The 13,339-nt window shown below is 37.0% G+C and overlaps 2 protein-coding genes and 1 pseudogene across 3 annotated transcripts in view; 1 reads left to right on the top strand and 2 right to left on the bottom strand.

The window, feature by feature from the left end:
* Positions 1-287: 287 nt before the first annotated feature.
* Positions 288-3,485, top strand: LOC107457695 (mannosyltransferase APTG1-like; annotated as a pseudogene).
* A 1,969-nt stretch (positions 3,486-5,454) lies between these two features.
* LOC107457696 (mediator of RNA polymerase II transcription subunit 4) overlaps positions 5,455-13,339 on the bottom strand; it is a 39,692-nt gene continuing 31,807 nt past the window's right edge. Inside the window, exons 1-3 of one of the 2 annotated variants that reach the window (XM_016075863.3) lie at positions 9,284-9,354; positions 7,109-8,396; positions 5,455-5,599 (exon numbers count right to left, since the gene is read on the bottom strand). In XM_016075863.3, coding sequence (XP_015931349.1) covers positions 7,151-8,353 — 1,203 coding nt within the window. In that variant the 5' untranslated portion in view covers positions 8,354-8,396; positions 9,284-9,354 and the 3' untranslated portion in view covers positions 5,455-5,599; positions 7,109-7,150. Of the gene's footprint in view, positions 5,600-7,108; positions 8,397-9,283; positions 9,355-13,339 lie in introns of those variants that run through there. The other variant, XM_052252124.1, reaches the window with a different exon arrangement.
* LOC107457690 (mediator of RNA polymerase II transcription subunit 4-like) overlaps positions 5,464-13,339 on the bottom strand; it is a 39,683-nt gene continuing 31,807 nt past the window's right edge. The window contains exon 3 of the mRNA XM_021127405.2: positions 5,464-5,599. The gene's annotated coding sequence lies outside the window, so the exon portion shown is untranslated. The remainder of the gene's footprint in view (positions 5,600-13,339) is intronic.

The following is a 13,339-nucleotide window of genomic DNA, read 5'->3' as shown; positions in this document are numbered from 1 at the left end:
AAGAACAACAATCTAACTGAATGAAATAACTTGTTTGGAGTTTAGTGATGTATAAACTAATCTAAAATATTACTAAATAAAATTTAGAATAATTTTATATTATTTGATCAGATTTTAATAGAAGTGTTGTTTTTAGACTTTTTTTTAATGTATTGGGTTAACAAACGGGCCTCTCAAGTGACAAGCCCATAATGGAAAGAAATGTTTGGCCCAATTTGTATCGGGTGGATTAGATCCATAAGCCCATCTCGTTCTGCTTCGTCATCCTGTCCCTGTGTTTCTCTCTCTCTCTCTCCCCAACACAACAGAGAAGAAAATAGAAAGAGAGTAGACAACATCACCATTCGCATTCACAGAGCAATGAGACGAAGACACAAAAATGACGGAGATAAACAGAAACACGAATCTCGGGATTCTCGCAAATCTGACTCAGATTATTCCGCGTCGCTCTTCTCTTCAGAGAAACGAGTGTTCTTTTTCTGTTTGATGTTTCGAATGCTGAACTCTCTTTTGGTGCAGACATACTTCAATCCAGATGAACACTGGCAGGGACCCGAGGTTGCGCATCGCATTGCATTTGGGTGCATACCTTATTTTACATTCTTCACCCGAATTTCCCATCTTTCTTCTTCACTTCCAATCGTAAGTACTGATCGGAGATGGTTTATTCCAGATACGGCCATTTAACGTGGGAATGGAAAAGGGGCATCAGAAGCTACTTACACCCGCTGCTCTTTGTTCCGCTCTATAGGGTTCTTGCCTTTCTGCATCTTGATACCCCTTTGGTTATGGTAAACTTGTTTCTTTCTAATCCTTTTTATGTTCTCATTTAACCACTTTGATTTCCTTCTCCCTGTAACTATACAACTTCAGTTTGAGTTGTTTTATCTGCCATTGCATATTGAAGGCTAGCTTAGAAGCATGTGATGTTATCTTTGATGAACTGAGGCATACTTCGTGCTTTTATGTAGTTTCTGTATTCTTTTGACAAGCAAAATGCAGTGGCTATAATTGAGATTTTGTATCCCTTTCAATCAGTGATAGTTCTAACAGCTAATGAAGTGGTTCATGTATTCTGCTTCACTTCATAAAACTTGTTATGTTTTCTATAATAGGTTCCGTTTTTAACTGGAATAAGATTCATGCAACTTGAGTATCTTCCTTGTCTCGTTTTATGGATATGATTCCACTAATTCTATTCTCTGGTCCTTGCTTCTTAGAGGAAGGCTCCACGGCTGCTGCAGTCTGTGTTTGCTGCAGTTGGTGATTTATACTTGTACAAACTTTCTGCAGTTCTCTTTGGTGACAATGTTGCAAAATGGGCTGTATCCTTTTCTTTTAATCTGTTTTATGTTAAAAATGCATGCGGCCATTATAATATAGGAACACTTTCTCCCCTTGTTATATAAGAAAACTTAACTCTGGTACAGCTCTTTTCCCAGTTGGCCAATTGGTTTATGATCTATTGTTCTGTTCGTACGCTATCAAATAGCTTGGAGACTGTTCTTACACTTGTATCTCTATACTTTTGGCCCTGCATGAGATCTTCTAGTAGAAGTTCCACTGTTTCAAGGAAGTGGAGTTTAGTTTTGGCAGCATTAGCTTGTGCGATCCGACCAACAAGTGCAATCATATGGCTGTATGTTGGCCTCCTTGAATTTTCAAAGGAACGTTACAAATTGAAACTCCTTTTTTTTGGAGGTCGCACCCATCGGGTATGTTTAGTTGGGAATGGGGGAGTTTCTCATTTCATAATGTGTTATCTTCCATATCTATCTAAATACCAAGTTGGGTTAGATTATCGGAACTCTTATTGCAGCAATATATTCCAGGGAACTTATTTTGTTGCATTGGCTGCAGTCACATTAATCTAAAATTTCAGCTTTCAAATGTCAATCACAGATGTCTGATTTAGGGCGAATTATTTTGTATCAGGATGCTGGTGCTCGGACTTACCTGCTTATTAGATCGTATCATGTATGGCACATGGATTCTAGTACCACTTAATTTCCTAAAATTCAATTTTCTTTCTTCGGGCGGAGACTATTATGGAACTCACAAGTGGCACTGGTACTTCACTCAGGGATTTCCAGTGATGATCTTCTCTTTCTTACCATTTTCCATAGCTGGTATCATTTATTCAAAACAGTGGAGATACGCTTGTCTTCTTGCTTGGGTTCTGGGTTTATACAGTGTACTAGGTCACAAGGAGTTCAGGTACTTCAATCAAAATTATTCATACATATATAAGTGTATACATGATCTGCTGGTTTTAATTGGTTTATGATAATAATTACTATGAAGTACAGGTTTGTGTTGCCCGTTCTTCCCATAGCTTTGATCTTCTCTGGTTATTGTTTGGCTATGATAGAAGATCCTGGTTTGGCCGGTTATAAAGGAAAAGAATCTTCAAAGAAGCGTACCAATTGTTCTCTGAAGATGGTACTTGCTGTCATATTTTTGCTTGCCACCAATATTCCGATGTCTCTGTATATGAGTTTGGTTCATCAGGTATTGTCACTATTCTTCATTCTTACAATTGAGGGGTTATCTTAATGATCTTTTGTGAACATCTATGAAAAATACTTATATTCTTTACTTTCAAAACAGAGGGGACCTGAGGATGTTATGAACCACCTTGCCAGAGAAGCTCATCATGGGAAAGTGAAAAACATCCTATTCCTAACTCCTTGCCATGCCACCCCGTACTACTCCGTACTGCATCGCAACCTGCCAATGCGATTCCTGGACTGCACACCAAGGTTTGGAATTCACAATCCTGGAGTGGCTTGTAATCTTCATTGGGACTGAAATAAGATAACAACTCTTATTAATTTTGTTGTGTTCTGCAGCGAAGAGAGAGGAGTTCTTGATGAGTCTGACCATTTTCTGATGGATCCTGTTTCATTTTTATCCGAATATGCAAAAAATATGTCCCTTCCGAGCCACATTGTTTTATTTGATTCGGAAGAACAAAAATTGAAGAACTTGTTAAATTCATATGATTATAGAGAGGTAATAATAAGAATATTGTAAAGAAATTACTGCTTAGTTTTTTGTTATTTATTATTATTGAGGGTAACTTTTAATCATTTGCTTATATTGGGATTTTAACAACAGGAAAGAAGATTTTTTAATGCTCACTTCAAGGTGGATCGCGAACTTCAAGCATCAATTGTTGTCTACGTTCATACAAGGCAGTGAATGATTATCCGCCATGCATAGTTTTGGACTCGCTATCCACAGTTGAAGGTGTCATTGCTTCAGGTTTCTCTTGAAAATTGACATTGGTGATTTGAAAACTTTGTACAACAGTGTATTTTTTGCCTCCAAAAGTTGCACTGGATAGTTTGTAAATTCCTCCCTAACACAGTTAGAGATGATCTACAGTTTTGTATTTTAAGGGAGTGTAATGAGGATGTAACAATGACTAGTTTGTTATCAAGAGTAGTGATCTATCTATCATCAACGAATTTTCCTTGGAAGATTTCTAACCATATCAAATGGCAAAATGCTTTACACTTTGGGGTTAATAATGAAAAGAAAAATAAATAATATGAACTAAGGTGTACATTTTCTGAACAAGTTGGATGAACACACAGTGAATGCTCTCTTACTATACTCGGAGCATTCACCTAAACAGAAAACAGAGACATAATATAGAGGAAACATTGTCAAACTAGCTGCTTGCTAGGCCTTTCCACAGAAGAAGCCTTCGGGGTTGGTCTAGAAACCTAGCCTGCCATGCAGGTTCATCACCTTCATAGACAAAACCACTCTTGCTATACAGTTTTTTAGCTGGTTCATTGTCATTAGCAACATGGACGACGTACGAATCTGTTATACCTGAAACAAAGACAAAGAAATTTACTTCTAATAACCTCAGTCAATGTTTAACTAACGCAAGACCAAATTGGGTGATGACAAGGACTAACTAACAAAAACTCCATGATTTTTTTTTTATTTACTCTTGTTTAGGCCTGCTCTTAAATACTATATATACATGTGTATATATATGCATTACATTTTGAAAAATTATGAACACACACATATATCAAAAATATTATTTGTGCACCAAAATCAGTTACTAAAATTAGCCACTAATGTATTTGTGTATAAATACATGTGATTTAATTTTTTTTTTCAATGTGTATTTATATTCCAGCATGTATTTTATACTGGTGACTGACTTTGGTAGTTGATTTTAGTGTCTAATTTTAGCGTATACACAACATAGTTATATATATACTCACAATAGCATCATACCTAAAATTAAAGATCTAAAATCTAATGACAATATATTGTCAGTGGAATTTTTTTGTAACAATCGGGTGAAGTTTTGAACTTCAAGTAGAAAATAATTTCCAGCTTAATTATAGGCAAATTTATGTGACCAATTCATCTTTTGCCCCAATTATAGAGGCTAATTTGAAGGCAGTGTGTCTACATCTGTTATCCTGTAAGACTTTATTGGTACTCTTTTCTTTTAGGGGTTAATCTGTCCGAAATATAAATTCTCAGGAGTTTATTTGTCACTTTACTCAATTAAAATAAGTTGAAAATAAAGAATTCCAAGAGCAAAAATTTCCAAAACCATCACTCTCTAAATAGTAAAACTCCTAAACAGAGTATTAAAGATAGCGAGTCAAAGTTCAAGGATCAAGAACTTAAAAAAGAAAGTAGTTAACTAACTACACTGCAACTACTTTTCTGTTTTGCTAAAGTCTGTCTTGATTAATCTTGTTGAGAGACTAAGTCAGAGTCGCTGAGCTTTATATGGTTGTGTCTCAGTTATTGCAAGTGTAGTGTTGTAATACTCCAATAGCTCAATACATCTGTCTTTTTCTCTTTTCGTTCTGAAAAGCTTTCTTTTCTCTATTTTCTCTGCTGCAACAGTTTCTGGAGTTGCAAGTCGTCTTCTTTGTTTTCCAATTACAGAGTCCACTAATTTAATCCTCCAAAGTCTTTTCCTTCCCCTAGTAACACACACTCAAGTGTTACTAATTTCTTTCACATTTTAGGCCATTGATGTTTTTTTCTCCTTTCTCAATGGTGGTGTTTCTTGGAAAATATATAGTAGTTGATGTTACCAAACTCTCCACTATTTTACTAATCTTTTGATGAATCATTTTTGACATTTTTGGATAGTCGTCCAACAAGAAAATAATTATATACATTAAAAGAAAAAAAAAACAATAAGGTATAGACTTTTAAGTTTCAAGATCTAACCAACTAGTAACTTATCTATAATGATGTTTCCTTATAAGCTGTGAACATAAGCACCCAAAAAATTTAGTGCGCTACATGTTCCATTCAGAAATTAAGCAATGTTCTAACGGTCTAGGGCACAAAATACACAGAAGCAGTTACACAAATAGGTTAGATAATGGATTGATTTCTACAGTAAATTAACATGAAGACTGAGAGGGACGAAATATTGTTGAGTTAGAAAACATCCTCTATCAAGGCTCGCCACTGTTGGAATGTAATGTAAGGCAAGGCAATTTATCCTCTATCCAACCACTGTTCCAGTAATAGAGATGATTGGCATGTCATGTAACAGAAAGTTCCTCAATCCTCATCAAGATTGTGCACAAACCTGTCGTAATGGAGTATTTCAGTTGTTTAGGTAAAGAGGATGATTAGTGATATAGAAGATGTATCTTGATCGGAGTCCAATAGATATTTTGATAATTTAGAAAGTGCTTAATTCTCAGAGAAAGAAGCGAAAATGAATACATCAAGTGTCATGCCATTATGCCAATCTCAAAGCTAAGCCAAAAACTAGGGCTGTTTGGTTTGCTAAAAATAAAAAAGAAAACACAAATGCGGAAAAAAGCGCTGATGCATCCCACCCACCTTACGCATTGCGCAGGATCCAGAAAGAGCCACTTGTTCGCATCCAAAGGGTATAATATAGACAGCCTAACCTGATGCAAGCATCATGGGTTGATTCTACGGCTTGAACAGAGACAACTCAATTGCTATTCTAAGGCTCCCCTTTAAGAAAATGGAAACACAAACCAAACTTGATTTCTTCTCACACTTTTATTCGGTCAAAAACTAAAACCAAATCCTTAAACTAAATCTCAAAATAGAATACTAGTAGCAATTATTGTCTATGTTAAATATCATTGTAACGTAAGGAACAGAACCCTCCACTATAGAAAATACAGTGCCTATTGAAAAACTTCTAAAGAAGCATATACTAAGATGCTTTCCACTTTATAGAGCTTGCAGCAGAAACAGTACAAACCCTCAACCCAAGATTATGTACCAGGAGTCATCCGAACCAAAATACAGAACACCACACGAAGAAAAAATGGGAAACAACAGAAAATAAAATTTGCATTTTGTAATTTAGTGGTGCATATTTTGTAATATATCCTTTTTTATATATATATAAAAATAACCAAACACTTTATTGCATAGTGTAAAAGATGGAAACAGCATTTCTTTCGCCAGGGCTTTAAACTATGGCTGTATACTCGGTATAGTGAGTTAGTGACAACTTACACTAATCAATTTTGAAGTGAATGTTTTAATGTCAACCAACCAATATTTAACTTTCCAATCTAGGTTTATATCATTCTCTAAACGATTGGTTGTCCATGCTTCTACATTACCAGTAAATGACCAGGGATAGAGGAAGAAAAGAAGGAAATGACTACAAAGACCTAAAAAGAATGAAATGGAATAACACTTTCAAATGCTAGAAATGTTTAAACAGAAGATGGGGATGCTGTAGCAATTGCCACCTCTTCAAAATAGGTGCTGGTTAAATTAGCGCTTGTTTTGCAACCGTGACAAACAGTGAAAACCATGACAAACATGCGAACTAGTTGGGATGTTCTTACTCCTGATGTGCAGAGGAAGGCTAGAAATGGAAGCCGGGAAGGGAGTTGGAGGAAAGTATGGCAAAACTTTGAAGCCTAGTTGGCTAAAATGTTATTCTATATTATGTCAATATTATAAAGACACATTTTAAAGAATAACACAAGACTAAAATATACTGGGGTGCAAGTTTTAGGGCTTATTTTGGTAAAGACTATAATTCAAGGACAAATATATGGTGTTAACCCTACAAAAACATAACAAAAGTTTTTACCTATACAATTGTCAGTTTGAGCTAATGAGCTTCATCATTTTCTCAATCTTCATCATCAGAGCTGGCTTCATCACTGCTGTAATCGCTACTATCACTACCGTCAAGATCCAAATTAACATGCTGCACTTGAATGACTTCAGGTTGCTTAGGCTGAGGGATGTGATGGGGTACTTGTTGCTGCTCAAACCTTGGTGCAGGAAGTGAGTCCATGGGTGGCAATGGCACAGGATCCCCAGGTTTCCACCCAGGTGGGGGAAGTGGAAGATCAATAGGCAATTGCACAGGCATTCCAGGCTTCCAGCCAGGCGGAACTGTAAAATTTGGTGGAAGCAACCCTTGAATTGCAGACAAATTGGCATCCACTTGCTGTGGAAGTGGAGGCTCAATAATGGCCTCAATTGTTTTCTCTTTCGTTTCAACAACTTTAGGCAATCCAACATCAAGGTCAGCAAAGTTATATAACTGTGAAGCTCTCATTTGCTCCTCTTGTGGCGCAGGTGGCAGTGCACCACGCAAAGGGGCTTGCCCAGCTCCAAATTCTGGTGGCGCAAAGGTTGTATAACTTATCCGGTGAGCATATGATAATATATCTGATAGCTTCAGCTGGGATGAGACAGTTGAGGATGTCAAAGAATCATCTTCACTGTCATCTCCCGATTTCAACCTCTTGGTGCTGCGGCGATAATCAGAGTAATCATCAACAAGAATGTCGAGACACCGCTCAGCATCTTTGAGTTTGTTGGCAAATGCAAGAAGTGCTGAATCTTTTGAGCGAATTTCCCGATCAATCTTCTGCTTAGCATCTTGCAGATCAAGAATCTCTTGGAGTTCAGCGACAGCTTCAAAGATCTGAGTTTGAAGAATAGTGAATTGTGAAATAACTTCTTTGGTTGTGGAAGGAGAAGAATCATGTGGGGTCGATGAATGAGCTTGGCCTTGGGTAGAAAGGAAGGTGGGGATGGATCCTCGGAATGCAGTGACCCAAAGCGACCTGTTGGGTGAAACTTCAAAGAGCTTAGAAGTTAAGGAAGCCATTTGTTGAAGAAGTGCTTGTGCTCGAGGGAGAGGTGGGAGAAGAGAGAGCAGAGCTGCAGAAGGGCCAGCTGCGTGGCGGTCTAGGTGGGGCTGGTGATGATGGCTCTGTGAGGGAGGGAGCTTTGGGGGAGTAGGATTCGGAATGGATGGTGAATTCGGGTTTGTGAGGCCTAGCCTAGCAGGGGATTGCACAATTTGGTGCTGAAGCATTTTGTACAAATGACTCTGATCCTTTTCTCTTTCACTCTTCTACCTGCCACAAATTAGAAAATGTTGTATCAGATCTGAATGATTTCTGAGTAAAGACCAAAGCTGCTTTATATCCAGCAATTTTCATCTGCTTGACAGAATATTAAAATAGCATTATTAATACATAAAAGAAACAAAGGAAAAGGTTCTTAGTGTTCTCTCAATATGAGAGAATGCCAGAACTTCAGGTTCTTCTACCTTAACTCCCTCATGGCTTCATAGCCATCTGAAACATACATCCACAAAAATCACTTACATAAACAGTTTAGAACCTGGATTCAACACAAGTAACCACAACCTTCCAAACACAGATAAGTCAGCACACAGACATGTAACCACAACGCAAGGAATCATGACAATCATTACACATCTCTTTAACCATACAAAAGTAACCTAGCCACCATATTACCCACCACTTCCTAAACACAAACCACCTTAACGAAGCCCACCACCAGATTCATCAAACGCAATAATCTACTGACAGTGTCACTACTCACAAGAAATAGAAGAGATTGCAAAGATTACGCAGAACAGATTGCACATTGAACAGCAAAAGAAAATATAACCCTAATGTAAATACAATCAAGAGAAACAAAAAGGAAAAAACCAAAGAAAGATAAAAAAAAAAATATCATAATAACCCTAACATATTGCACAAATTTGGAATCCTTAAAAAATTATAAGAACAGATTACACAAATATAAATCATAAGAACAGATTTGGAATGATAAAAAATCATAAGAACAAATAAAAAAACATAACCCCAATATACACAGAACATATTGCACAAATTTGGAATCCTTGAAAAATCATAGGAACAGAGTACACAAATAAAATCATAACATAAAAAATTCATCAAAGGAAGATTTTTAAAAAAAAAAAAAACTTCACCTGGATCACGAGGAAGAAGCGGTGTTTGCGGCGGAGGGAAGGAGTGAGCAAAAGCAGGTCAGCAGTGAGCAGCAGGTCAGCAGCAAGCAACTCAGCCACCGACGAGGGAAGGAGTATGCGGAGGCTGTCAGCGGCGGCAACAGGGCCGGTGTCGGACAGTGAGCGGCGGCGACAGGGACTAATCTAATAAAATAGATAGATGAACAAAGCAATTTAAAATCCATATCCTTAACAGATCAAGTCATCAATATTCAATAATCAAATAATCAAGATAACGAGAGAGGCAAAAAAATAAAAAACTAGAAGAGAGCAGATCGGTGCGGAGATCTGACCGGCGGCGAGAGAGAAGCACAGCCGCAGTGTGAAGGAAGTGGCTGCTGTTACGGTGTTTGAGAGAGCTGTGGGGAAGATCACGGATTTCGTGTAGTTGTTAGGGTATTTTGGGATTTTCAAACTAATTTACTTGAATTCTTTCAAGGTTCTACCGTCATCAACCCGCTTTCATTACTGGGTTTTGTTTGGTGACTGCTTTCATTATTGGTTTAATGATTTATTAGTTTGACCGATTCCACTGTAATCAAGGTTCTGAAAACTGAACCGGTCATCGAATCGTTTTAGTCACTGGTTCACTGGTTTACTGGTCCAACCGGTCTAACAGTGGTTCAACCGAAAAAACCATTCCTTAATAAAATAATAAATAAATTATAAATAAACATGCTAAGGTATCTTTCAAATTTAAAACCCTATATAACATATCACCAACTAAATGTAATTAATCATCAAAATACTCAAATACTTACAGCAAATATATTGGCAATTAACATAATTATACTTTCATTAAAAATAGTTGAATTGAATTGCAGTGCACAAGTTAAAGACAGAGAATATTGCCTTAATGTAGCTAAGTCAAAAAGTAAAACAAAACAGGCCCTTTTAATTCTTACGCTTGTAGGCTTCAATATAATCATTACCATACAAAGAAACTTTCTTGAAGGGATTTATGGCAACCAAAATAGGCCCTGCTTTTGTCTGAATTTTACAAGATATGATTAACAAGGTTAAATTAAAAGAATATTTTTCAGTTGTCTCAGTGAGTCCAGCTAGATAGAACAAACATCACTGTGTACTGTGGTAATTCTAGATCATATCTTACTTTTCTATCAGGCAGTGAAACAACAGACTCAGTTCCAGAAGATGTTATTATCTTCACCAGCTCCCAATTCCTATTTGAAAGTTGAAGCCAATACTGAACCTTCTGAAACAATGAACTTCAGAAGTAAGGGAAAGAAATAGAAAATACTAAGCTATCCATGTCTTACTAATAATAGAATAGAAAAACTCAATCTCTTAGAACTCAATAATTACATCAGTTATCCAACTAAATAATTGCATCACAGTTATCATAACCTGATTTCAAAGCCTAGAAGCAAAGTGAAATTAAAAACATGAGACATACAATAAATCAAAAGATCACCAATTGCAAATTTTTTTAACAAGAACAGAAGTTAAGAACAATAAAATTAATAAATTATTCACGAAATTAAAAATAGTAACAGCATTCAGCAACAAACATTTAGCATTCAGCACAAACAGCATTCAGCAACAAGACCATATCTGAACTCAACAATCAGCATTCAGCAACAAACATTACAAAATATTAACCAATAATCACACTAAACCTCCAACTAGCAACCAGCAACCAACAATGACAAAATAGCAATAAACATTAGTACATAAACATTCCAAAACAGTGATGACTCTAAACCTGCACCCAGCAACCAATAATTACAAAGCAGCAACATTATAAAACATTACACAAAAATTTGAACAAAAATTCCAGAAATTAAAAAGAACAAGAACCAAGCATTCAGAAATTAAACAGAGCCATCACTCATCAGTAAACAGAACAAAATTAAAAGGAAGGAGCCGATCGAAGCAAAATTAAACAGACCCATCAGTAACCAGAAGCAAAATTAAACAGAGCCATCACTCATCACTCATCAGTAACCACTAACCATGGCAATGGCAAAATTAAAAGGAAGGAGCGAATGCGAAGCAAAATTAAACAGACTAACAGAGCCATCGGTGACCAGAAGCAAAATTAAACAGATCCATCACTAACCTTCGACGGAGACACGGATGGAAACCGACGAGACGACGACAATAGGCAAGGCGACAGCAAGCGGCGACCCAACGGCGAGCTGCTCCAAGCCACGAACAGAGAAGACAGGGAAGATGGGGATGACGAACCAAGCTACCTGGGTTCCGAACAGCGAGAAGAAGAAGAAGTGGAGGCGCCGAGAACCTGGGGACGGCGGCGGCAAGGATCCTAGGGCTAGGGTTCTCTTTGATTTTCTTCAGAAGGGGCTAATGGGGGTGCACGATGCACGAATGATTCTTGATTCGGGGAAGGTGGCCGACGTGGTCGTGTGGAATAGAGCTGCCATCGGCGGGAAGTGACTGCACGACGGAGGCAAGAGGTGAGACCGGCGACGGTGGCTTCGATTTTCGAAGCTCAAACGGCGGTGGCTGGACGAACGTTGCGCCGTTGCCTTCGAAGCTCGAAGTTGGGACGGTGGCGGTGGCTGGACGGACATGCGCCAGCGGCTTCGATGAGGTTGAGAGAATCTGGACTCTGGACTGCTGCTTCGCGTTGTGGAGGCTGGAGACTAGAAGGAAGGGGGTTAGGGAACTTAGGGTTGCCATCCTGCACAGCGAAACGCAGCGTTTTTGGTAAGATTAAAAAACCGGTCGGATCACGGTTCGGTACGACCGACCGGTTCCCGGCCAGTTCAACGATCCAACGACGGTTTTCAAATTTGCCGGTTTTACCTTCTGTCCGAACCGTAATTGATAGCGGTTTGCGGTTCGACCGATTCGACCGTCCGGTTCGAACCGGTTTTCAGAACCTTGACTGTAATTCAACAAAAATAATCATTTTATAATAAAATATAAACAAACACATTAAAACATAATTATAATTTACTTATATTTATATATATATATATAATAAATACTATTCAACTTCTTTTAAAATAACATGTAAATTATATTTTATAATGTATTAAATTTAATTAATCATTATCTTAATTATAATTGAATTATTTTGTAATTTATTATTTGAGATGAACAATAATATAATTTATTAAAATTCAAAAAATCGACCGAATTTCGATTCGATTCGACAGTTCAACGCTGATTTTTTAATTCCCAATTTTGGCTTTAATCCGAACTATATTTTTTATCGGATTGCAATTCAACCGACCAATTCGAACCGATTTTTAGAATCCTTTAAATTTTTTGTTATTGATTTAGCAACTTTTATATTTAATGATAAATTTTTTTTATTATAAAAAGCGGGGCTAAAGCCCAAGAAAACTATATCGAAACAATTCTTAAAAAAAGAAGTATCAATGGCGTATGCCATAAAATAAAAAGAAATAGCAGAAGATAAATTAAAAAAAATAGCATCCCAACAGCAGATTATAACCCTGTGCCTTAGTCGATCAACACAAGCATCTACTTCCAATTCATGATGAATTTTTCAAGCGATAAACTTATGACATCTGAAATAGATCACAGCAATAAGCCAATAATAGATTTAGCATAATGGAAATTAGCATTATTCTCCCAACAAAATTTTGCAGCCATCTTTAAATCCACCTCAATACTTGGATTAAAAATATTATGATTGGTAGTCAAATCCAATCTAAGAAAAATTTCCCATAGTTCACCTTGAGTAATAGAGTAAGTACCCAACTTAGCACTAAAACATGCCAACCATCATAATTCCTTATGATACCATTGGAAGTAGGAGCATCCATGTGATTTATTTCTCTAAAAAGGAACCAATTTTACTCTTGGTTAGAGAAAGTTCAGATTGTACAAAATGATAGTCTTTAACTAGATGAAAAGTTGTTCAACAAATAGAATTTTTTTGTATAGAGTAGTCAATCTTAAAGATGAACTTGTTCCACTGAAATAAGAGAATATTCATTGTGCAAACAAAGATCAAGGGTCAAAAAACACCTTGATGGTGGAATTGAGTTGATAGCC

Source organism: Arachis duranensis, chromosome 7 (genome assembly GCF_000817695.3).
Source record: "Arachis duranensis cultivar V14167 chromosome 7, aradu.V14167.gnm2.J7QH, whole genome shotgun sequence".
Classification (NCBI taxonomy): Eukaryota; Viridiplantae; Streptophyta; class Magnoliopsida; order Fabales; family Fabaceae; genus Arachis; species Arachis duranensis.
The sequence above is the reverse complement of the archived record's forward strand: the minus strand, read 5'-3'. Positions and strand labels throughout refer to the sequence as shown.